This window comes from Pongo pygmaeus, chromosome 21, assembly GCF_028885625.2.
Source record: "Pongo pygmaeus isolate AG05252 chromosome 21, NHGRI_mPonPyg2-v2.0_pri, whole genome shotgun sequence".
NCBI classification, from domain to species: Eukaryota; Metazoa; Chordata; class Mammalia; order Primates; family Hominidae; genus Pongo; species Pongo pygmaeus.
Window position 1 is genome coordinate 47,314,563 of NC_072394.2, and position 24,577 is coordinate 47,339,139.

The following is a 24,577-nucleotide window of genomic DNA, read 5'->3' on the forward strand; positions in this document are numbered from 1 at the left end:
TCATGCACTCCATTTACATATACGTGCCAGCCTTCATACTAGTGCCGAGGATGCAGCATTGAACAAGACAGATGGGGGTCCTCACCCATTGAGCTCTTCTAGTCTAGGGTGGAAGACAGACAGCAGACAGGACGACAGCATAATTCTGTAGTTACAACTATAGTCTAAGTGCTTAGAAGAGAACTGTACCATGGTCACCCCACATGCCTGTGCATTCCTCAAGAACTGGGATGCTCTCACTCATCTTTCTATCCCTGGAACCTAAGGCCTAAGCTGGCAGAAAGGAAGGTTCAGAGATTATTTGTTGATTGAAAATATTACACAAGAGACATCATGTGAAGTTTGGGAGCCCTACAGGAGCCTGTCTCAGACTAGATGAGATTCATTCCTTCATTCACTCATTCACTCACAAAGTATTTTTTTGAGCACTTTCTACAGGTCCAGCACTGTTCTAGGCACTGGACCTAGAGAAGGAAACAAAACAAGGAAAAACGAACTGTCCTCCTGAATCTCCATGCTAGGAGAGGCAAGCAAACATCAAGCCAGACAAATACAGAAAGATACAGAGGATGCTAGAAGGCAATGAGGGCAGGGATGGGTGTTTCTCTCTGAAACAGAGTGATCAGAGAAAGCATTCCCAACACAGGGAACAGAAACATAAAGGCCCGTGGCAGACATGTCTGGTATGTTCGAAGGAGACGAGAGTGGCTGAAGCAGACAGAGCAAGGGGGGAGTGGTGTGAGATGAGGTTTGAGATGATGGGGCAGGAGGAGAGGGCAGACTGAAAAACTGACACACCTCACACCAAGCTGGCATACAACTGATGGAAGAGATGGTGGCGATGATGATAATGACAATGACAATGTGATGATAAAAGCAGCTAGCATTCATTGGGCACGGGTGACAGGTGCTATGCTACTCAATTAACATGGATTTTTTACCTAATCCGCACAACAATCTGTGAAATATGTCTTATATTATACCCATTTTACAGATAGGGAAGCTGAGGTTCAACAGAGTTTACGCAGCCTGGAGGTGGCAGGGCTGGGACAGGAACACCGGCCGTCTGGAGCCAAAGTCCACTGGCTTGCTGATCACACCCTGTCCTGTTCCACATGCACCATGAACACCAGTTTCCTCCCCTCCCAGAGTTCCTAAACCTTTTGGACTCCTTTGAAAATCTGCTGGGAGCTGCTTTTCCCCAGAGAAAAGTTTTGGTTTTCTCCAGGAAAAAAAAAAAAAAAAGTAGAGATGCACAATGATACAACTTGAGCATAATTTCAAGAGGTTCAAGGTTATAAACTCCAGCCCTAAAAGTAAGCATTTTGTAAGCATTTATAACAAAAACAAGAATTTTCATAGTTTTCCAAAGATGCAATAGGGGAACACAAGTGTCTGCAATACCAACTAAAACCACTTCTATACAATTTGTCAAGAGCCTATCGGGAATAAGGCACTTGTAGAATCGTATCTCATTTAAACCTCATTTTAGTCCTGTGAGGTGATTATAATTAGGATCCCTTTACAAACTAGGAAACTGAGGCACAGAAAGTTTAAGTAACTTGCCCAGGGTCACAGAGGTGGTATCTGGCAGAATTGAAATTAACCACACATCTAGCTGGCTCCAGACCTCAGTCTCTATTCCAGACATTCTCTTCTGGCTTCTCCAATGGCATTTCTTCATATTCCCAGACAGGGGAAGAAACTTGCTCAAGGTCTCACAGCTCAGCACATCCAGAGTAGCCATTAGCCACATGTGAACACTTAAACTTTAAAAAAAAATTAAGAATTCAGTCCTCAGTTGCACAGATCACACTTCAAGTGCTGAGTAGCCACCTGTGACTAGCGGCTACAGTACCGCACAGTGCAGGCACAGAATATTTTCATCATTGCAGAAACGTCTATTGGGCAGTGCTGGGCTAGAACTTGGTCTCTTGACTCCCAACTTTAGTTTTTCCACTGTCAGGGGCTACTAGAAATTAAATTTGCTTGATAAATAAAGTTGACCATGAAGAGGAGACAGGAGGCGGGTGCAGTGGACCATACTTACAATCCCAGCAGTTTGGGAGGCCAAAGCAGGAGGATCATTTCAGCCCAGGAGTTCGAGACCAGCCTGGGCAACATAGCAAGACCCTGTCTCTAAAAAAATTTTGAAAATTAGCCAGTCGAGGTGGCTTGTGCCTGTTGTACAAGCTACTTGGGAGGCTGAGGTTTGAGCCCAGGAATTCAAGGCTGCAGTGAGCTATGATCACACCACTGCACTAAAATCTGGGTGACAGAGAAAGACCCTGTCTCTAAAAATAATTTTTTAAGTGGGTGATTTTACTACCCACTTAAAAAAAATGATACTGATGATGCTGATAAAAATGATTGCCATTTAGTAATATCTTTTTCACAATGTACCCCATCAACTGGAGCAGGGCTGGGCATGTATGAAGCACTCAATAAAAATGTCTTGGATGTTGAATTTACCATGAAAATGTCTTACAGAACAGTAATAATAAATTACTATGAAGCGAATGCCTTATGGCTGCACTGCGCCCAACCACACTTAATGTCATAAGCCTTCCAATAACCTGAGGGCTAAGCACTGCTATTGTCTCTATTTACAAATGAGGACATCGAGACACAGCAAGGTTATGTCATGTGTGTAAAGACACAGCTAACAGGGTAGAAGAAAAAAAGGGAGAGGGTGGTTTAAACCCAGGTCTGTCTGAATTTAAAATCTCTATATTTTTTACCTCCCAAATCAAGAGAGTATTTTGTGTACAACAAAGGTCTGTACAAATGTTACTTACCAGTATCATCACAGTATGAGAGTTTCTTTTTATTATTATTTTTTTTTGAGGCTGAGTCTCTGTCACCCAGGCTGGAGTGCAGTGGCGCGATCTCGGCTCACGGCAAGCTCTGCCTCCTGGTTCACGCCATTCTCCTGCCTCGGTCTCCTTAGTAGCTGGGACGGCAGGTGCCCGTCACCACACCCGGCTAATATTTTGCATTTTTAGTAGAGACAGGGTTTCACCATGTTAGCGAGGATGGTCTCGATCTCCTGACCTCGTGATACGCCCATCATCACGATATGAGAATATCTTATTTTTTTTGAGAGATAGGGCCTTGCTGTTGTCCAGGTTGGAGTGCTATGACACAATCGCAGCTCACTTTAACCTTAAACTTCTGGGCTCAGCAATTGTCGTACCTCAGCCTCCTGAGCAGCTAGGACTATAAGCACACGCCACCACATCTGGCTGATTTTTATTTATTATAGAGATGGGGGTCTTGCTATGTTGCCCAGCCTGGGCTGGGACTCCTGGCCTCAAGCAATCCTCTTGCCACCTCAGCTTTCCAAAGTGCTGGGATTACAGTCATGAGACAAGCCACTGTGCCCAGCCCAACATGTGAAGATTAATGGGCCCAGGGAGAAGAAGGATTTTCCACAGTTGAGCTGCCTGTCAACGGAATGGGGAGATTGTGAGCTCTCTTTCCTGTTGCTAGAGGCACCCAAGGGAGAATAAACTCCTACCCAGCAGGGAGGCTGGGATGGGAACTGAGCTGTGGTCCCCAGGTGGGACACTGGATCAGCACAGAGAATCCCAAAAGTGGTTGAACATCAGAATCGCCTGGGAGGTTGTGAAGCAACAGAGTCCAGGCTGCATGCCCGATTTTTAATTGAGTGGTCTGGGTTGGGGATCAGGATCCTGGCTGCTGACGAAAGGCACATGCAGCGGAGGTTGAGAGTCATGGACTAGCAAAATGCTGAGTGTCCTTCTTAGCCAAGATCACTGGATTACAGGCCACGGAGCCACTAAAGGAACGCAGGACACACTCTTAAAAAACATATGATTTGCCCAATAATAATGAAGGCATGCTCTGGCCAGGCACTGTGCCAAGCATGACACCTGTGGTCCCATAGACCCCTCCTCCCAGGCTACCTCCTCCCCAGGCTCCTCTATCCTCCTTCCATTTTTCAACTCCAGCATCCTCTCTTCCAGGAAGCCTCCCCTGATTCCCAGAGCTGGGGACCTCTCCTTGGGGTCCCACAACAGATATAATTCTCACTTGTGAATGTCCGCGTCTATGTTTACCCGCTGCCACTCCAGGCTGTGACAATACTAGTGTCTCACTCAAGTCCTTGTGCCCAGCACCTAGGGCCTGGCCCAGTGGAGGTGCTCACTAAACATCTGCAGAGAGGACTTGCTCTGCTCCATGAAGGATGGACAGAGGAGGCAGTGAAGAAAGCAGCCGCTGCAGGAAGGAAGTAATCCAGGTCACCAGGTTGGAGGGAGACAGAACCTACAAATTCTCCCCGCCACTGTTCAGAAGAGGCCTGGGCTATTTATAGCTCACAAGCCTTCTGCTTCTTGCATTTAAATGCAGGGCCAGGCATAGAATAAAATCCTGGGGAGGTCTGTCAGTTTTCAAATTTATTTATTTATTTTCTATAAGAACGGGAGCAGAAAGCAGGGATAAAAATGAACCATGGCTATTAGGGTGGGCTGCCCCGTGCTGTCCCTAGGTCTGCCTTGCCAAGTCTGTTGACAGAAGACTTGCACGCAGTTCTAGACCTGATCCTAGAAATCAGAGTATCCCTGTGGAGACTGGCCTGTGAAGGTCCTTTTAGGGTGACTTTTAAATGGTAGCTTCAGCTTACAAACTAGTATTACAGCATGACCCTGCTTTGGTTTAAATATGTGTTGTGTGTGCGTGCACGTGCACGTGCACACACCCCCTAGAGAGAAATAGCCCTAGTGGTGAAGCATTCTACTTTTGGATTATAGAATTTGAGACATTTTAATTTTCTTTTGGTGTGCTTTCTCTGCATTTTCCCAAAATTGCCACCATGGGTGCACATAGCATATACAGTGTTATGAGGATGTTAGACTCAAGGAAACCAGCTCTGCCACTTGCTAGCTGTCTGACCTTGGGGGAATTACCTAATTTCTTCATCTGTAAAGTGGGAATGGCGACAGAACCTTTCTTAGAGGTTTGCTTCAAGGATTGTATAAGGTAACATATGTGAAATCCTAGCACGGCATCTGGAATGTGGCATGTGCTCAGGAAATGCCAGCTAGTATAACTGGACAAGCATTTGTAACTCGTGAAAGCATGATACCGTTTTTAAAAATTAAAACCATAAATGGCGACTCTCCCACTCCCGGGTGTGGAAGGAGCCCTGAGAAGGGACTGGATCTTGGCTGGCTGAGGAGGGCTGAGAGGCCTGAGTTCCAACTCGACCTGACTGAAAATGCACAAATGACTCCTTCTCCTCTTGATCAGTTTTCTGACTTTGAAAAGGATGGTGGTAGGGGGTGGATATTAAGTCCTGCTCCTCTAAGCAGAGGCCCCAGAGGCCTGACGATGATGCTATAACTCGCATCTCCAAGAAGGAGCTGATCCTGGTCCCACCCACTCCCTTTCCTAGCTCCATTTCTTCCCTGTGTCCACTTCCTAATGTACCTGCTTTGCCTCACTGAGACATAAATAAACCCCAGGAAGCTTCTTCCTAACCACGTAGGACCCCGGTGATCTGGGGCACCTTCCCCACATCCAGTCTGGTAATCAGCCTCTCACCCTTCAAGGTGGGACTCAGCACTCTCTGCCGAATGGAATCACCATTATCTGCTCTGCTTGTCTTTTCTTCTGGGCTGAGAAGGTCCTGGTCCTATTTAGCACCATAACTTCAGTGCCCAGCACACTGGAGTGGGCCAGTGAATATGTGTTGACTGCATAAAGAATGCTGTAAAATACGATCCAGGGCAGTGCTGAGCAGTGGGTAGGTTCACAGACTCGAGCATCAGGCAGATCTGTGTTTGAATTTATTATTATAATATATATATATTTTTTGAGACGGAGTTTCGCTCTTGTTGCCCAGGCTGGAGTACAGTGGTGTGACCTTGGCTCACCGCAACCTCCACCTCCTGGATTCAAGTGATTCTCCTACCTCAGCCTCCTGAGTAGCTAGGATTACAGGCATGTGCCACCATGCCCAGCTAATTTTGTATTTTTAGTAGAGATGGGGTTTCTCCATGTTGGTCAGGCTGGTCTTGAACTCTTGACCTTAGGAGATCCACCCACCTCAGCCTCCCAAAGTGCTGGGATTGCAGGCGTGAGCCACCGTGCCCGGCCTGAACTTATTATTGAATGGCCCTGGGCCAAAGATGGGCCTGTCCTTTCTGAGCTTTAGTTTCCTCATCTGCACAATGGGTATGACAATGGTATACCCCTCATAGTCTGACATTTCAGTAAGATTATCCAGGTAAAGTGTTCAGAATACCTGGCATATATGAAATAATAAATATTACTATCATAATGAGGATGATCATTAAAAATGTAAAATGACTTGGTGGCTATCTCCGGAAACCAGTCTCAGCACTTTCCTTTCAGGTCTGGTTCGGGTCTGTGGGGTCAGATGAACTCCCGGACAGAGTGCTCCCTGCACAAAAATGCCCGACTGAGAAGGGGCATAAGCAGAGGTACAGCCTGTTTTCCCTTGTCCAGCCGTGCACCCTGCTGGCACTGGAGAAAGGGGAACCTTGTTCCGATTCATCCTCCTAGAGGAGGCAGCGTTTTTAAAATTCAACCACCAGGATGGGGATAGGGAGAGAAGTGCCTTCCTCTAACTTGCATAAGGATGCCATATAAGCACTGTGTCTGGACCAGCCCCTCGTTATGGGACCATGAGGGGAAGGGCCACCCTGGGCTGTGCTCACTCTCAGTTCTAAGGATAACACAAAGGCCCCTCCAAGATTGTGGGGCCCAGGGCAGGAGTACAAATGGAGGACCTCATACTTATTCTAAATATGTAAAAGTTATAAATCAGGCTCTTAAATAAAATATGTTCTATCCTTTCATTCTGACAAATATGTCTTCATAATGACCTTCAAGGCCAGGACAGTTCAAATTTAGAATCCTCCAAGTGCCACAGATGAATACGGAGTGGGGAGGGAGACAGCCCTCAGCCATGGTCCACCCTTTCTCCCTCTGCTCCCATATCCAGAGGGCTCACTCTGCACATCTGTGCCGCCTGTCGCCTCCACAAACAGCGCCTTCAGGGCCACCCTCAGGATATTACCGATGGATGCATCCATCCTCAGGAGAATGAAGCCAGGGAAGGGGTCGAGACAGACCCTGAAAGCTGACTCAGGGCCATTTGGGCAGGGAATTTCAGGGTCCCCATGTCTAGAACAGGCCTAGAAGGAGGAGTTCAGGTGGGTAATATTCCCTTCACTCAACAAGAGTGAAGCCAGAGGCCTGACTGGAGGAGGGTCAGAGAACATTCCAGTAATGCTGGCGACCCCAGATCAGGGCCCTCCTTGCCCAGGTCTAAAGGTAGAAATGAAGGCTGGGCATGGTGGCTCGTGCTTGTAATCCCAGTGTATTGGGAGGCCAAGGTGAGAGGACTGCTTCAGCCCAAGAGTTCAAGACCAGCCCGGAAAACATAGCGAGATCCTGTCTCTACAAAAAAATAAAATTAGCTGGGCATGTGGGCATGTACCTGTAGTCCCAGCTTTTTGGGATGCTGAGGCAGGAGGATCACTTGAGCCCAAGAGTTTGCGGCTTCAGTGAGCCATGACTGAGCCAGTGCACTCCAAGCCTGGGTGACAGAGTGAGACCCTGTCTCTAAAAATAAAGGCAGGAATGAGACAGTACCCAATGCTACCACCAGCCAGGTCTGATATTCACCAAATGGGTCATGAGAAAATTCACAAGAGGTTTATAAGGGGTGATTCCTTTGGGAATTGTGGTCTCCAATTTTTACCAAACCGTTTCCCAAATCAACACTTGTACCAACCACTTGGGGGTGAGGTAGGCATGAAGTTTCTCTCGCTTTCTTCCCCAGCAAGGCTCAGATTGAGGAGTCGCATCTGTAGGCCCTGTCCTAGGCTGGGCCTTTTCTGAGGCTGGAGACATTCAGACCCCACTCCCAATTCCTGACCAGGGTTGAGTTTGCCAACCATCCAAACTTAGCCTTAACTAAAGGGTGGTTTTCCTTTATTTTTTTATTTTAATTTTTGAAGACTTAGACATTTACCTCCGGAGAGAAATTATGGGCTTCAAGAGTTCTTGACAAAGAGCTTCGTTCCAGAAATATAAAGCCGGCATTTTAAATTTGGTTCTTATTCACTGCTGGAAAGTATTAGAATGAAGATTACAAATTTAATAATGTAACACGGCAGGAACTGGCCTGGCCTTGTCTCCAGGAGAGTAATTTGTTCCTGCCTTCAAACCAGCACTTCCCAGCCTCCCGGCATCACCAGACCAGCCTGGTGACACACTGCTGACTTTTTTTGTCTCTTGCGCACTGGCCCACGCGGCCAGCCCAGACACCAGGAGATATTACTATCCTGGCCTGAGAACTAGGGGTAGATGGTCAGATCTGTCTGGGGAGAGAGCCACTATAACCAAAGGGAGCCATCTCTGGGTCTCTTGGCTTCACTGCTTGCCTGCAGCCAGAGAGGTATTTAAAGATTGGCAAACCCCAAATCTGAGTTTGTCACATCCCTGCTAAAAACCCAAGAGGGGTTCCAACTGACCTTAAGCTCAAGCCCAAGAGCCTCACCTTTAAAGGCCTAGTATCATCCACTTCTGCCACCTCCCAAACACATACCCCTTTCCCTGGGCTTTCAAAAGACCATGGCCTACTCCTGCCTCAGGGCCCCTGCACAACTGCTAATACTAACAAGAGCTAACATTTACTGAGCACTAACTATGTACCACACACTGTGCTAAGGGCTTCACAGGTGTCCTCTCACCCCTACCCTGTGAGGTAGGCAATGGAGCCAAGTGGCAAAGCTCCAGAGCCCAAAGAGCTGGACTTGAATCCTGCCTTGGACCCTGGGTGATCTTGGGCAACTTACCTAATGTCTCTGTGCCTCAGTTTCCTCATCTATAAAATAGGGATAGCCAGCCAGGCACGGTGGCTCACGCCTGTAATCCCAGCACTTTGGGAGGCCAAGGCAGGCGGATCATGAAGTCAGGAGATCGAGACCATCCTGGTTAACACAGAGAAACCCCATCTCTACTAAAACAAAAAATTAGCCGGGTGTGGTGGCAGGCGCCTGTAGTCCCAGCTGCTTGGGAGGCTGAGGCAGGAGAATGGCGTGAACCCGGGAGGCAGAGCTTGCAGTGAGCCAAGATCGTGCCACTGTACTCCAGCCTGGGCGACAGAGCGAGACTCCATCTCCAAAAAAAAAACAGAGATAGCCCCCAAAACAACCTCACAGAGTAGTTTTGGGGCTCGAATGAGTGAATGGAAGTGAAGTGTCAGAATGCAAGGGGTGCCATGTAAGCCATGTTAATTATCTTTATCGGCCTTTTACAGGGAGAGAAACAGAAGCACCACCAAGTGAAAAATAATGTGGAACAGGTCACGCAGCAGCTAAGGAGAGTGTGGTCTCCAGACTCTGAAGCCCTTAATTTTTACCATGATATGCCCATTGTAGAAAATCTGGAAAATACAAAAAAAGCACAAACTAGAAAGCAAAAACTATCCATAATTCTGTCATGTAGAAGCAATTATAGTTATTTCCATCTGTGGGGAGAGGGGAGCGGGAGCGGGAGAGACAGCCAGGGAGTCCAGGATTCCATCCCCCTTCCCATCACTATCAAGTCTGTTCACAGCATCCTGTCTCATCCCCTCTCCCCCTGCCGTGTCTTCACTTGGCCAACGGTACTCACACCTCAGGTCTCTGCTGAGCTGTCCCCCTCCCTGTGACCCCCACCCAACATGTCAGTTCTCCCTGCCATGGCCTTTCCCAGCACCCTGTACTTGTCTTGTATGACTCTTTATCACAGGCATGATCGGATTATTAGTTGCTTCTTCAAGCTGTGTAATGTCCAACACCTCCCCTCACCCCAGGAACCAGAATGTAATTCCATGACAACAAAGACTGGACTTGCCTTAGGTCACCAGAACAGGGCTTGGCCAAGAGCAACTACTGGAGAAGAAAGAAGGAAATAGAGTGGGGAGGAAGGAGAGGAGAGAGAAGGGGAGAAAGGGAGGGGCTTGGGATTCAACCCTGTCTTTCCCAAGTCAGTGCCCATCGGTGGGATGCAGATGGGAATCACACAGTCCCTGCCCTGCAGGGGCCCACAGTGTGACAGTGAAAAAGTGAAAAGCCAGACTGTGCAAGCACTGGAGAAGGAGAAAAGCAAAGTACCACAGGGGCTCCCGGGAATGGTCACCTCCACCCTAGAGAAGAAGGGTGTGCTTCCTGGAGGAGGTGACCCTGGAGCCCTGGAGAAGGAGACATCAGGCATCCCAGCTGAGGTAATGGCCTAAGTAGAGGCATGGAGGGAGAAAACTCAAACAAGACTGTCAAATATGAAGAAGATGGGTTTTGCCTGGAAGGAACAAATGCTTGGAAGAGCTGGAAATATGAAGTCAACTAACCTGGCTCTATATAACACTTGTTTCCTCTGTTCATCCTGTGCCTTTCTAGTACATTCTCCAAATAGTCACACAAGCCATTCCCCTGAGCTGGAGTGAGCAATGCTGTCATTCCTCATGTCCTAACCCCTTGTTCTGGCCCAGTCTCCTATTGCCAGCACCTGCATTTCTCTGCCTGAGGGCTACCACCCATGGCAGGCTGGAAAAAAACAGGCAATAACCAACTCTCCGATCTTCCCTAGCAGTTCTTAACCAATGACTGATGGGAACTGCTGTATAAATACCTGAGCTCCCTCTTTCCTGGGTGGGATAACTAAAGCGTGTGTTCTACCCCAGGAGTCTGCAAACTATGGGCCTCGGACTAAATCCATCTTGCTGCCTATTTTTGTAAATAAAGTTTTATTAGAACACAGCTCACCCTTTCATTTACATATTGTCTGGGGCTGCTTTCTCACTACAACTTCATGATTGAGCAGTTGCAACAGAGACTGTATTCCTGCAAAGACTAAAATATCTACTGTCTGGCCCTTTACAGAAGCAGCTTGCTGAGTTCTGCTACACTGTCTCCCCAGAAGTCCCCAGCAAGACTAAACTCCAGTTGCCCTTGCTTGGTGTAACCTGCCTGATAATACACAGTCTCCTGACTTCTTTCTCTGCCTCACTTTCTCACTCCCATCCTGGGGTTTCATCCATCACCTTTGTGAACCATATGAAGCATACAAAATTCTATTAGACTGCTTCCACTAATAGAATGGCAGTTTCAGGTGGTTTTCCCTAATACTTGTACTTGATTCCTTGTGTCAGGCTCTGTTCTGGGAAAACCTAAACTAGGAGAGCAGGGCAAGTGTCATCATGCCCATTTTATAGACGAGGCCTAATTTAAAGCTGTTCCCTGCACACACATTGTCTCTCAGCAAAGGCAGAGGTCAGCCTTGGTTTGAGACCCTTCCTGCACTCCCCAGTCAGAGCCTTGCCATGTGTCTTTGATATATGCAGTATCATTAAAACACCTGTAGGTTACCTACTGCTTATAGCTGTGAACCTGTTCATCTAATGAGAAAACCAAAGTTCAAAGAGGGGAATGACTTGCCCAAGGTCAGTTGGCAAACTGGCAGAAATGAGATCTCAAACCCAGGTTTCTTTATGACAAATCCAGGGCTCATCCCATGACAAATCAACTACCCCTTCTGCTTTCACCTCAGGCCACCTATTAGGGCCTCTGCCCTCCTCTCTGGATACACGGCCAACTTTTCATGAGGATCAGGCAGGCTCAAATATATTAAAATCCTTTGTCAGACACAAAGGACTTCATGTCTGCAAGGTGCAAAGTAGAAAGTCAGGACAGGCACCCTCCAAAGAGGGACTTGGAAAGAGGCCCACAAAGAAGCATGAGATACATGTATATATTCATGAAAAACATTAAATACAGTACAGAATGCTGGAAAGAACACAAGTGTTGGAATAGGCCTGGGTTTGAAGTCCTGTTCTGCCCCTCACTAGCTGTGTGACCTTGGCCAAGTCAGAAGTCCATCCAGATGCTCAATTTCTCCATATGGCCGAATGTAATGACTATGCCCACCTTGTGGAGGGTGACCTGAAACGAGGGTTGGACATTGCTCAGCACAGAGTTGAGCACACCCACTCTCACCACTCTGTAGTCAGGGGTTCCCAGACAGTGGGTGAGTGGACCCCACTGGTGTCCTGGCCAGATCCCCCGTGCTAAGCAGGTCCCCCATCACTCAGCTGCCATGAGTATCTGCTGGTGCCGGCTCACAGCTGTCCCATCTTTGGACAACTGCCCTTAGCTCATAGGAGCTGCCTTGCCCCAACAGTTATGCCCTCGGGGGACTACCCTGCTATAGGAGTACCAAAGCCTAGTCAACCCTGCCATGCCATCCATTCTCCAGAGCTCACCAGGATCTGGCTGAAGTTAGCCTGCAGCCAAGTGCCCATTTCTGGCTGCTGCTTCTCCTGCCTCATGCTGTGTCTCCCTCTCCCTTTCTTGCAGGTTTCACCTGCGAGCACTCCCGCAGAGCACTTGCACAAAAATCCACGTCTCAGGCTAAGACAGTGGAAACAGGAGGGAAGAGTTCTCCTGTTTTTCTGTATTTGTTACAAAATCAAGTGACTTCTGGGGAAAGTCCAGAGAAGAAGGTACATGTTAAATTCTCCCTTGAGCCGGGTGTGGTGGCTCATGCCTGTAATCCCAGCCCTTTGGGAGGCTGAGGTGGGCAGATCACCTGAGGTCAGGAGTTCGAGACCAGCCTGGCCAATATGGTGAAACTCCATCTCTACTAAAAATATAAAAATTAGCTGGGTGTGGTGGCATGCGCCTGTAGTCCCAGCCACTCAGGAGGCTGAGGCAGGAGAATCACATGAACCCAGGAGGCAGAGGTTACAGTGACCTGAGATCATGCCACTGCACTCTAGACTGGGCGACAGAGTGAGACTCCATCTCAGAAAAAAAAAAAAAAATTCTCCCTTGCTAGAGCCACACACCTGACTCCCCTCAGGGCCCAGCTGCCCAGTTTGGGGGTCCCTCTGCGAGGACTTAGCATGTCCAGTAGAAGCTGGGCACAAATGGTAGTTTCCTGAGGCCAGATGGCTCGGGGGTGGCTCAGCCGGGGCTTGGATGGGCCCTGGAGGCACCTGGTCCAGTCTTGGTGTTGGGCCCAGGCTGATGAAAGATGCTGCTCAAGACATTTGCTGAGGAACTAATTAATTTTCATTAGAGAACCCAACTAGTGACATATCTTTCCACCCACTCTCAGGGCGACTCCAGGTGGCATTCACTAGGGACACTGAGTGCTGGAGATGAAGGGAGCAGACTTGAGGCCTCAGGTGCCGCAGTGTCCACGATGGCTCCTTGGGGTGCCTCGGGGGACGGGGAGAGGTCCTGAGCTGTGTATCCAGAAACATCAGTGCCACAGACCTCCTGTGAGGCTTCAGGCCAATTGAGATTGCTCTCTGGGCCTCAACTAAGATAGCCACAGTAGATGACCTCAGAGGGACTTTCAACTAAAATAATGACAGCTAACACTCTTAAGACACTTTTACTGTGTACCAGGCTCTCTACCAATATTTACTCATCTAATCCTCTTGACACCTTCGAGGCAGGAAGGGGCTATGATAAGCCCGTTTTGCAGATGAGGAAACAGGCTCAGGGAGGTTAAGTGACTTGCTCAGAGTCACACAGCCAATAAGCGGCAGAGCCAAGATTCAAATCCAGGTTATCTGGCTGTGGAGCTCGTTACTTTCACCATGCTATACTGCCTAGTGCAACCCAACTTCTCTGGAACTCTCACAGTGCCTGGCACAGGGATGGGCACCGCCATAAGTGCTTAATAAGAATTCAAAAACAGGAAAATAAGAAAAAACTGGTAGCCTGAAAGAGTGTGATGGCGGCTTGTGGGAGTGGGACTGGATTGCTGAGTAGGAGGGAGATGCCATTTCTTTGGATGTCCTCTGGTGCTGTTCGGCTTTTTTACTATGTATCTATGTTATCAGCAGTAATAACAGCATAAAGCATTACAAAAGCTGACAACAGTGCTTGTACCAGGGATGGGACAGGAGGATCAGAAGACAGGGGTGCCCAGGACACTTCCCCTGGATATTTTTCATGTGTTTAAAATGTAGCATCTGCATATATTACCTAATCCAAAAAAATACTTTAAAAATTATCCAAGGACCAATGAAGCAAAGATCAGCTAGAGAGAAACTGGCAGGAGGGGGCACTCTGGGGATGAAAAATAACCATCTGGGGGCTACCGCAGAGTCGGGGGAATACAAAGGAGGAACTGGAGGGCCTGTATAAGTGTCCTCCCTTCTCTGGGAGACTCTGGGTATATCTAAACCAAGCCCACCAGACTCTCACTCTGCAGGCAGGGATACTGAGGCCCAAAGAGTCAAAGAAAAGTGGGTGTAGGAGACACTGAGACTCGGCGATGAACAAAGTCCTTCTCTCTTCACTCTTAATGCAGCCTTTCAGGCTCCACTGTGCACACAGTAAACACCACATACCTAGACCAGAGCGAGGAGGCCTGACGCCAGCTGTGTGCTGCCCCATCCCACCGTTCCTCCACCCAGATGTGCACATCATCATTTTTATGAAGTCTACAGGAAAAGGAAAGGCAGCAGCTTCCATCACTTGGATGTCTTATATGTGTTATACATACATCCTCTCGAATTCTCACAAGGTATCTCTAACTCCATTTTGCAAAGGACAGGCTGAGGCCTAGATCAATTATATACCACAGTCACAATGCACAGCTAGAAAGGGCCAGAGATGCAAACCCAGGTCTTTGGGCCTCCCAAGTCCGCTCATTTTTACTATCCCAAGCCACCCCTCACAGAGGGTATTTCCCATCAGTTTAGGACAAGTCCCACTTGGAAACTATTTTTAAGTGCCTTTGTCTTCAGATTCTGAGTTGTATGGGGCTGGGTGAGAATCTCATCACATCATAAGGTTGGTCCCCTGCCTCCAACCTGAGCTAGACCCCAATCTTCCCTAGAAAATTATCAGCGACCCCTTTCTTAGAAACATCTGAATAAACTGACTCAGTAAACTCCCTCAGTAGCATTTCCCAGCACTTTGCCCCCTTTACATTGATGATTCCTTTGATTTACTTCTTCCCAGTAGAGGCTTGTCCTCAAATGAACTTCCTGGTTTTAACACATAGCCCTCCCTTTTCCCAATGCAGAAAAGGGACCATGTCCTGTTCTGTCTGGACAAAAAAGGAGCTAGACCTGAATCCTCAGAATTCCCAGAGCTGTCTGGGTCCAATATCCCATGCAATGGTCTCATGGCCTGATGCATTGCTCATTTTGACTCACTTATCCTTTGTACAAATGACTTCCTAGAGGCTTTATGAGGGCCTACGTGTTAAACCCGGCACAATGCAGGCAGCAGCTGAGACTTATTTGGATCATAGACTCTGTGACAGAAACAAGAGGGCCTGAAGACCATACCCAGGACTGAATTTGGTACCCAATGTCCCAGCATCTAAGACATCAGGAGCTAGGAGATATCCCACGTTGGCAAGACCCCTTCATTTCTCTCCAGCCTTTTCCTCCAACCCAGTGGTTCTCAAGGTAGGGTCCCTGGATCAGTACCATCTGTATCTACATCACCTGGGAACTTGTTAGCAATGAAATCCTCAAGTCCCTCCTGCCCCCAAACTAAATAAGAGACTCTGGGTGGGCCCAGCAGTCTGCGTTAAGAAGCCCTCCAGAGGATTCTGAGGCTCACTCAAGTTTGGTGGCCCTGCTCTAACCCATTTAAACTGACAACAGCCACTGTGACAATTGCAGCTGCTACCAACGACTGGGAACCTACTATGTGCCAAGGGTTAAACACGCACTCTCATCCATTAATCCTCATAGCAAAGGACACGTTATTCCACACGTCCAGCTCTGGGCTAGGTGTGTTGTGTGCATGATGTCATTTACTCCTTACTATAACCCTCTTGAGTATTTACCATTATTATGCCCCATTTTACAGATGCAGACATTGAACCCCAGAGGGTTGAAGCAGTTTGCCTACAGTCATACAATTTAGAAGTGGCAGTCAAGATGAAAATTCAGATCTGTCAGATTCCAAAGCTATGTTCTTTCTGTCCATCCATGGAAGTTCCCCAGGGTCTCTCACACCTACATCATCAGTCTGGGTCAGGTGAGATTCCAAGAGGGGTGGAGGCAGGCAGGGAGAGCAGAAAGAACCCAGCCTGGACTCCACAGTGCCTTCCAGCTACAATGTGAAAGGAAGCTGCGTTATGCATTTAAAGGCACAGCCATCTGCGCCTAAGGAACATAAAAAACAGGGATTCAGGAGGTATGAGTTCTTGGCCTCTCTCTAACTTCACCCAGCTGGGGGCCTTTTCTTTTCCTTCTTTGGACCTCAGTTCCCACATCGGATAATCTTTATCCTCTACAAGGCTGAGATAATTTGCCCCCTTCTCTGATCTTCTCTCTCTAACCACACTGGTCTGTAATCTCTAGCCACACTGGTCTGCTTTCTATTCCCTAAAACTCAAACTCGCACTGACCTCAGGGCCTTTGCACAGCTATTCCCTCTGCCTGGAACACTCTTCCTCCTCATATTCCCATTGCTGGCTCTTTGTCATTTAGGCTTCATCTCAGATATCACCTCCTTAGCCTTCCCTGACTACCTTACTTAACATTATCTCCTAGCCCATCATCGTTCCATTTTCATTCCACTTAACAGAACCTGAAATTCATTATTGAATTGGTTACCTATTTATTGTCTGTTTCCCCCACCCCAGAATATAACTCCCTGAGAGCAGAAACCATGTCTGACTTGTTCCCTGATATATCCCTAGCACCCTAGCACCTAGAACATTGTTCAACACTGAGCAGCTCATTAACTACTAGCTGAATGAATAAATACCAGAAAAGAAAACCTGGACTCAGAGGTCAGAGCTCTGGATCCTTAATATGTGACCTTGGCAAGCCACTTTGCCTCTTTGAGCCTGTTTCCCTACTTGCTTAATGAGGAAATGGGCTAGATGCTCTCCAAGGGTCCTTCCAAGACTTCCAGTCTTGGAAAGCCAGACCTGGAAGTAGCCCAGCTGGTCCATCCAGAGAAGGCAGCTGGCCAGGGTCCTGGCAGCAGCTGCCCTCTCGCCACCCCCATCCACATCCCTGCCCAGCCACACAGTCATCTCACTCCCCCGTCGCAGAAACTGTTAATGAAGTGCGCACTGCTAAATGCAGTTACAATTACGGGGGCTAAGAATAAGGCACTGACATCAGCCTCCTCAGTTTCCGAGTGAATCAGAAGGGGAGGGGGGAGGAAGGAAAAAAGGGGAGGGGGGATGGCGCTCTGGAGCTGTCAAGTGGAAATAGCACAGCGTTAAATATAATCCAGCACTGGCCTACATCAGTCTGGAGAGGTAGGTAATGGCTTGGCCCCCAGGGCCAGGGCAGACAACTGGATTCTTCAAGGAGGCCAGGCAGCCACGGCAGCTGAGGGCCAACTGTGACAGGGATCAACCAGGAACCAGTGGCCGGGAAGGCACTCCAATGGGTGGGTGGATTGTAGCGGGCTAGTGGACCCTGGTGGGGCACATCACACCCAGGCCTTTGTCACCTGCTGTTCTGACAGCACAAGCACAGCCCCAGGAGCTTACACAGTCCTGTCCCACCCAGGATCTCATTTCATGCCCAGAAGCAGAAGATGGCCTAGAGTCAAACACACCTGGGTTTGAATTGCCACCCTAAACCTGAGAAAGTCATGAATTCAACTGCTCTGAGCTGCCTGGCTTTCCTCATCTGCAAAATGGGTACATCTGCAACAGCAGCTACCCCTTCAGGTTGCCATAGGATTCAGTGCAATCACAGAAAGCAATGAGCATGGCCAAGCAAGCCCATCAATCATTTTATTTTTATAATCCTGAGAGATGCTCGAACAAAAATAATTAACCCTTTTTTTCCAGATGAGGCTCAGGAAGGTCAAGAGACTTACTTGAGGTCAGAGCCAGAGCGGATTCAAATCCAAGCCCAGTTATCTTTCTAATACAAAAGGCAGTGGAACTGACGAGGAATGCAGAATGGGGGAAGGTTTATAGTGGGGGAGATACTGCACCCTTTTGAGCACATTCACCAAAAGTGGCACCTTTCCAGCAATTTTTAAAAGACATGATGAAATGATGGTTGCTACGGCCATAAAGAAAAGACACAGAGGAGGCAAAGTAGAAAAAAGTCCCTCAGACAGGCAAGAGGGTCGGCTGAGGGTGAAGGCTTCCTTCCATTCTCGCTCTCCTCCACATCTCTCCCTTCACCCCCACTCAGCCTTCAGTTGGAACTGGCTCTGCCTCTGGTTCTAGCAGGGAGTGGGGAGGGATGCAGAGCCACATCCTGAAAGGGAAACAAGGTAGATGGACCTCTCTCCCCCTTCCCACCAAACAGAACCAGGTGGGCCTATGGCAGCTGCAAACCGAGGAAGCTGGAGCCAGGAGTCTAGGGGCTTGGGGATGGGGAAGGGGGTGCCTAAGACAGACAGAAGATAAGGAAAGAGCGCTGATTGCACCAGAGCAGACCTGCAGACCAGTGATCTGTACAATGGGGTAAGGCGTGAATCCTCATGCACCTGATTTTCTAAGATCATTCTTTCAGGATAATTTCATTAAAATAAAGTGGTTTGGGCTGGGCATGGTGGCTCATGCCTGTAATCCTAGCACTTTGGGAGGCCAAGACGGGAGGATCGTTGAGTTCAGGAGTTTGAGACCAGTCTGGGTGACATAGTGAAACCCCATCTCTACAAAAAGAAAAAAAAAAGAAAATTAGCCAGGGGTGGTGGTGCATGCCTGTAGTCCCAGCCACTTGGGAGGCTGAAGTGAGAGGATCACTTGAGCCTGGGAGGCAGAGATTGCAGCGAGCTGAGATCGCACCACTGCACCCCACCTTGGGCAACAGAGGGAGACCCTGCCTCAAAGTAAATAAATAAATAAATAAAGTGGTTTGCGTCCACACTCTTACCCCACCCCTCTACTTGAACTATGGGAACAACCGGTTCGATTCTCCATCATGCTTCACTTATCCAAATCTACAGGAGTTCTGCCCAGCTCTGAAAACATTAAGAAAACGGGAAGGGGGGTGTGGTCAGAGAGGAAGTGTCCTGCCCTGGAGGGTGAGGGTGGGAGTTGAGGCTTCAAAGCTGCAACTTCATGCCTCCACGTGGTCCTGATCATGAAGGATATTTTAAGGCCTCCTCCCTCATCCACCCTGCCAGCTTCCTTCTAGGGCTGACGGATTCATTCCCACCATCTTAGAGGGAAGGGGTGAGACAGCAGGACATTTTGTTTCCCAGAAAAAGCTCAGGTCAAATCTCAAGGACAAAAGTTAGCACTTGGTCTGGGAAAGAAAACTCTGCCAAATGGAATAAAGTGGGAGGGGGAGAACTCCAGTGAGGTCATTCCAGGTGCCTGGGGGTGTGGGAAGAAATCGGAACTCTGATTCTCCCTGCCAGGATCTGTCTGGCAGGATATGGGTACCGCCGCCTCATCACCCAGAAGTACTCAGACTACCCCCTACATTTCCCTCTGTCCAAAAATGGGGAGCGGGGCGCTGTGGTACTAGTTTTTGGATCCCATCCACTATCCCACCCCGCCCCCAGCCCAAAGATTTGGTCTGAGCGGAAGAGGGTGGTGCCAGGAAGGGCTTTCCAGCTCAGAGATGTGGCCCAAACCGCTAGGAGAGGGACCGGTAGCTGGCTGGTGTTGCCATGGCAACCTCCTCCCTGCGCTGGATCGAAGCTTCCATCCTATGGGCAAATCAGAGCTGGCTGCTCCAGCTTCTCCGCCCTTCTCCCAGGCGGGAGGGGGAGAACTGGACGCTGAAACCACTTGGTTAGGCTCAGGAACACCAGGCTCAATTCCAGACCCTGATGTAACAACCCCCTTTGGCATCTATTGGAAACTAGAGACACCCCAGCTCCCCAGCTAGGCCCCAAGGCACAGTGTCAGGGCTGGGACTGTAGATGTGACTGGTGCAAATGAAGTGGTCAGGAAGAGCAGAGAACCAGTGGCTGAAATCCTCCCCACCCTCTTGACTGGCAGGCGAGTCTCCCAAATCCCTATGTTTAAGCCACTTCAAAGAAGGAGGGCCCAGCTCTACCTTAATAACTATAACGATGCAATAAGATTAGCCTATTAAAATTATAAAGCAAGCATTTTGAGAATTAGCCTTATCCCCTCCCCAAACCCACAGATTCTTTTCTACGGTCATGTTCAGAAACAACTCTTTCTCAGTAATAAGATAGATAACAGCTAACATATAGTGAGAACCCACCTCATGCCAGGTACTGTACTAAGACTTCTGCACAGCACAAACCGCACAATAGTTTATTAAAAGCATAGATGCTTGGGTCAGATTGCTGAAGTTCAAGGCTTCATTCCCTCACTCCTGGCTGAGTGACCTTGAAGGAATTAATATGTCTGTGCCTCAGTTTTCTCATCTGAAAATGGGGATGTTAACAGGATAGCAGTTTGATAGGCTTGCTATGAGGAATGAGTTAATATATTTAAAATGCCTGGGAATATGTCTCGCACAAAGGTAATCATTTGTAAAATGTTAACCCTATGCAGTCCATGTTATTATTTTTCTTCTTCCTTATAGATAAGAAACTGAGGCCACGTGTCTAACTCCTCCCCGATTACAAACCCAGTGCCAACAGGGCTGGGCAACAAAATACACACACACACACACACAAAAAGCCTCCAAGCACATGTTTCCCTAAAGCCCCAGCATCCTTGTGAAAGAGGGCAAAAGGAGCATCTCAAGAAATAAGTTCAAAGTGCACGAGGGAAGATGCCCCTTGAGAGGAATTCTAGGAACCAGTAATGCCCAGCACCCTGGGCCCACAGGGGGGGCTAGAAAGAGGTGAGAGGAAGGCTCGGCTTCCTGTACCCACCCCAATGGCCAAGGATCCCAAGTCCAAATCAGGAATGTGCTCTGCCCCAGTTAAGGCTAATGAGAAAAAGGCTCCTTCTCACACCATTTCTCAGGAAACTAGCAAAAGGATGGCAACTAAACTCTGAAGATGGCTCTGGCTCAATCTAGTTGGAAAAAGATGCATTTCAACATGAGTTGGAAGCAGCAACAAAGGGGAGGCTCCTAGATGAGCCAGAGGCCTGTCAGGGACACACTTCTGAGACGGAGCCGGCAGAGACAGACAGGCATTAAGAAGGCCAGCGGAGGGAGGGGAGAAGAGGCAGGGGGAGCCACGCCTGCATCCAGTATGGGAGAGACCATTCCACTGCTTTTAGAAATCAGTTCAGCGCAGTGCTGTTCTAAAAGAATAAATCCAAAAAGGCTTCTTTTAGGAGAAAATTAATGACTTTAAGGAGAACAAGAGAAATTAGAGCACCAAGACAACGCTGCCTACTTCCGACTTTCACCAGACATTCATTATTCTTCCGGAAATGAAAGTTGACTTTCTCCCTCCCCCTCCCAAATTTGAAGCATCTCTCAAGAACAGACAGTGAGCACAAGATGCCCAAACCAAACTCCTGGTCGCCAGCCGCACCCCCAGGCCTCCTCACCTGGGAAACATTTTCTACACAGTAAGGTCTGGATTTCTTAAAAATCCTCTTTCAGAGGGAAGGCTACTGGTTTAATGGAAAGAGAACCTTAAACCTGATTTTAGTCTCAGCTCTGTGGCTGCCTCACTAGATGACCTTGGCATATATATATATATACACACATATATATATACATATATATATATACACACACATATATACACATATATATACACATATATACACATATATACACATATCTACATATATACACATATATACATATGTACATATATACATATATACACATATATACATATATACACATATATACATATATACACATATACACACATATATACATATATATACATATACACATATATACACATATATACATATATACACACATATATATATACATATATATATACACACACACACACACACCCATTCCAGGGCTTCAGTCACACACACACCCCCCACCCATTTGCGGGCAAAAAGGGGATAGACAAGATGATTTCTAGGTCTCTTCCAAGTTAAACACTAAAGAATTTCAAGAAGCCTGCTGGAAAAAACAAACGTGAGTGGACCTTTAAAAATATCATTAATACTACTTGAAGTTATCTGTTCTGACTTAAGTGAAACCAGAGCAAGTTGCCTGCAGCCTGCAATGACCAAGGTGTTTGACCCATGACACAGAGCATGACTTTGAAGAAAAACCAAACCGCTCCTGCCTCTGGTGCTCCTACAAACCCATGCTCCTGCCCAGCCTGGCTCTTGAGAGCCAAGTGGCCGGCTGGCCACTCTACTGTGTTGGGGAGCCCCCTACTTCTTCCCACCTTGCCTTGTCCAGAATAATAATACAACCTCCCTCAGCTACATCAAGGCAGAGGTTAAACCTCTGAGCCTCAATTGTTTTTTTCTGTAAAATGGTGATTATAAAAATGGTAAAATGTCTCTGCAGTAATCATCTTTACCCTTACTCCCATCCCCACCTCCAGGTCAATAGAAAGACAGGTCTATTGGGGATCTGCCTCACCTATCCCCATTCATTCACCAGTCAACAAATTCTTCTGGAGAAAGGGCAGGAAGACATGACCACCACTTCATCCCATGATAGAACCTTGGTGGCCAGGTTGATCAGACAAGGGTCCCCAAAGAAGTCTAAACCTGGGCCCAGGAACTTCCTACAACGGTAGGCTACATTTTGTGGATGGTGCATATATGCACTTCGGGAGAGATAGTCCATGTTTTCCTCAGAGACTTGAAAGTGCCCATGAAACCATTTTGCTCCTCAAGCACATACACTCTTCCAGCACATACACTCCTGTTTTGTTCCCCCATTGAATTCAAAGACTCTGGGATTTTCAGCTTATAAAACACTGAACTCCACCCTCACACCATACAGAGCCTTGCATCGATACGATGATCCCCATTTCAGAGATGAGGAAATCCAGGCTCAGAGGTGGCATGACTTGCCCAAGGTCACAGCTAACAAGTAGAGAATGAAGACTGGAACCTGATTCCGAATCTCAATCTGGCATTCTTTGGGGAACTCTCACCCAAGCCCTCTAGCTACCCCACCTGTTGGTGGATTCCCTTCCTCACCCCAGAACCAAATCCGGAGCTCTCATGTTCCTTCTGCCGGGTCCCAGGGCCCTAAAGAGTAGGTTTCCCTACAGCTCCCCACCTCTCGCTCTGGCTGAGGTTGTGCGCAGGCCTGGGAGGAGGAGGTTCAAGCCGCTGGATGGTGGCCGGCTTCAGCCCACCAAAAAAGGCGACTCCAGGGACAAGAGCACCTGAGGTCAGGGGCACACACCAGCGGGCGGACAAGTGTAGAGTTGGCGCCGCCCTACACCTCTCTCCGGGAAGAGAGGGGAGGAAAGGCCGTCACCTGGCCGGTTCCCCTCCGTCTGCCCCAGGCGTATAAGAAGCAGGAGTCTGGAGCCCCAGCCCATGAGGGAAGGAGAGGAGAGATAATTGGAGGCGCTCAAGGCCTCGGGCGCCGGGCAGGGGTCTTGGGCAGGGATCCTCTGGATGCGGCCAAGACAAAGATGGAGAGGTAAGGTCTGCGCGCCACCTCCAATGGCGGGGGGCGCGTCGGAGCCCCAAGGGTGGGACAGCCAAAGCCCGGGGCTTGAAGAGTGGGCACATTCAGGAGACTCAGGGAGGGTGGCAGGTCGGATCCAGGGACGAGGCAACGGGCCTCCAATAGGCGCAGGTGAGGAGGGAGATGGGTCCTGGCAACCCAAGGGCCCACCTGCGGGAAAGGTGAATGCAGACGATCTCGGGGTCCCTGGGGGAGAAGGCCAGAAGATAGCGCGTCCTGGAGACCCTGGGGTCCCGTGGGTGCGGAAGGAGACCCTGGGGGCGCCTTCCCAGGGGTTGGGGGTGGGGAGGAGGGCGCACGGGTCGGGAGGAGGGCGCACGGGTCGGGGAGGGGGCTACCGGACCTGGATCCCGGGACACCCCGGGGGTCTGGGGGCGGGCCGCGCGCTTACCTGCGTCCTCGTCGTCGAAGGAGTTCATGCACGGGAAGTAGATGGCGAGCGCCTCGAAGGAGGCGGACAGACTGAGGCGGCTCTGCGAGCGCTCCATGCCCGCGCCGGCGCCGGGCGCCTCGGCCGCGGCGGCGGCGGCGGCGGGCGGCTTGGGCAGCTTGGCCGCCCCATTCTTGACGCGGAGTACGGCGCGCGGCGTGGTGGCGGCGGCCCGGGGCCGGGCCGAGGCTCCGCTGCGGGGCTGGCGGGCGCGGCGGGGCCGGCGGGCGGGCCAGGAGCTGGCGGCGCGCGGAGCCCGAGGAGCGCTGTGCTCCCGGCGGCGGCGGCTGTGGCGGCGGTGGCGGCGGCGGTGGCGGCGGCGGTGGCGGCGGCGCAGCGCGCTCCGGCCCGCGGCGCCCCCCGCCGGCCGCGCGGGGCGGGCTTGGAGCGGCGCCGCAGCCAATCCGTGCCGCCGGGGGAGGGGGCGCCGCTGCGGGGCGTGGGAGCCCGGAGGGCGCGGGCTGCGGCCCCTTCTAGCAGCCCCGGGCCCGGCAGGTGCGCGCGGGGAGGCAGGCGCGGGGCAAGGTTGTCTGGGCCCTGGTCCGAGGGTTGTTCCCGACCCCGCCGCGGCCCCCTCCCTCAGCCGGCCGACTTGCGGAGAGGCCGGC

The 24,577-nt window shown here is 49.5% G+C and overlaps 1 protein-coding gene across 2 annotated transcripts in view; it reads right to left on the minus strand.

Annotated features, from left to right (window-relative positions):
• RIMS4 (regulating synaptic membrane exocytosis 4) overlaps window positions 1-24,313 on the minus strand; it is a 59,090-nt gene extending 34,777 nt beyond the window's left edge. For both annotated transcript variants that reach the window (XM_054468074.1, XM_054468073.1), the window contains exon 1: window positions 23,931-24,313. In XM_054468074.1, coding sequence (XP_054324049.1) covers window positions 23,931-24,027 — 97 coding nt within the window. In that variant the 5' untranslated portion in view covers window positions 24,028-24,313. The remainder of the gene's footprint in view (window positions 1-23,930) is intronic.
• Between the last annotated feature and the right edge of the window lie 264 nt (window positions 24,314-24,577).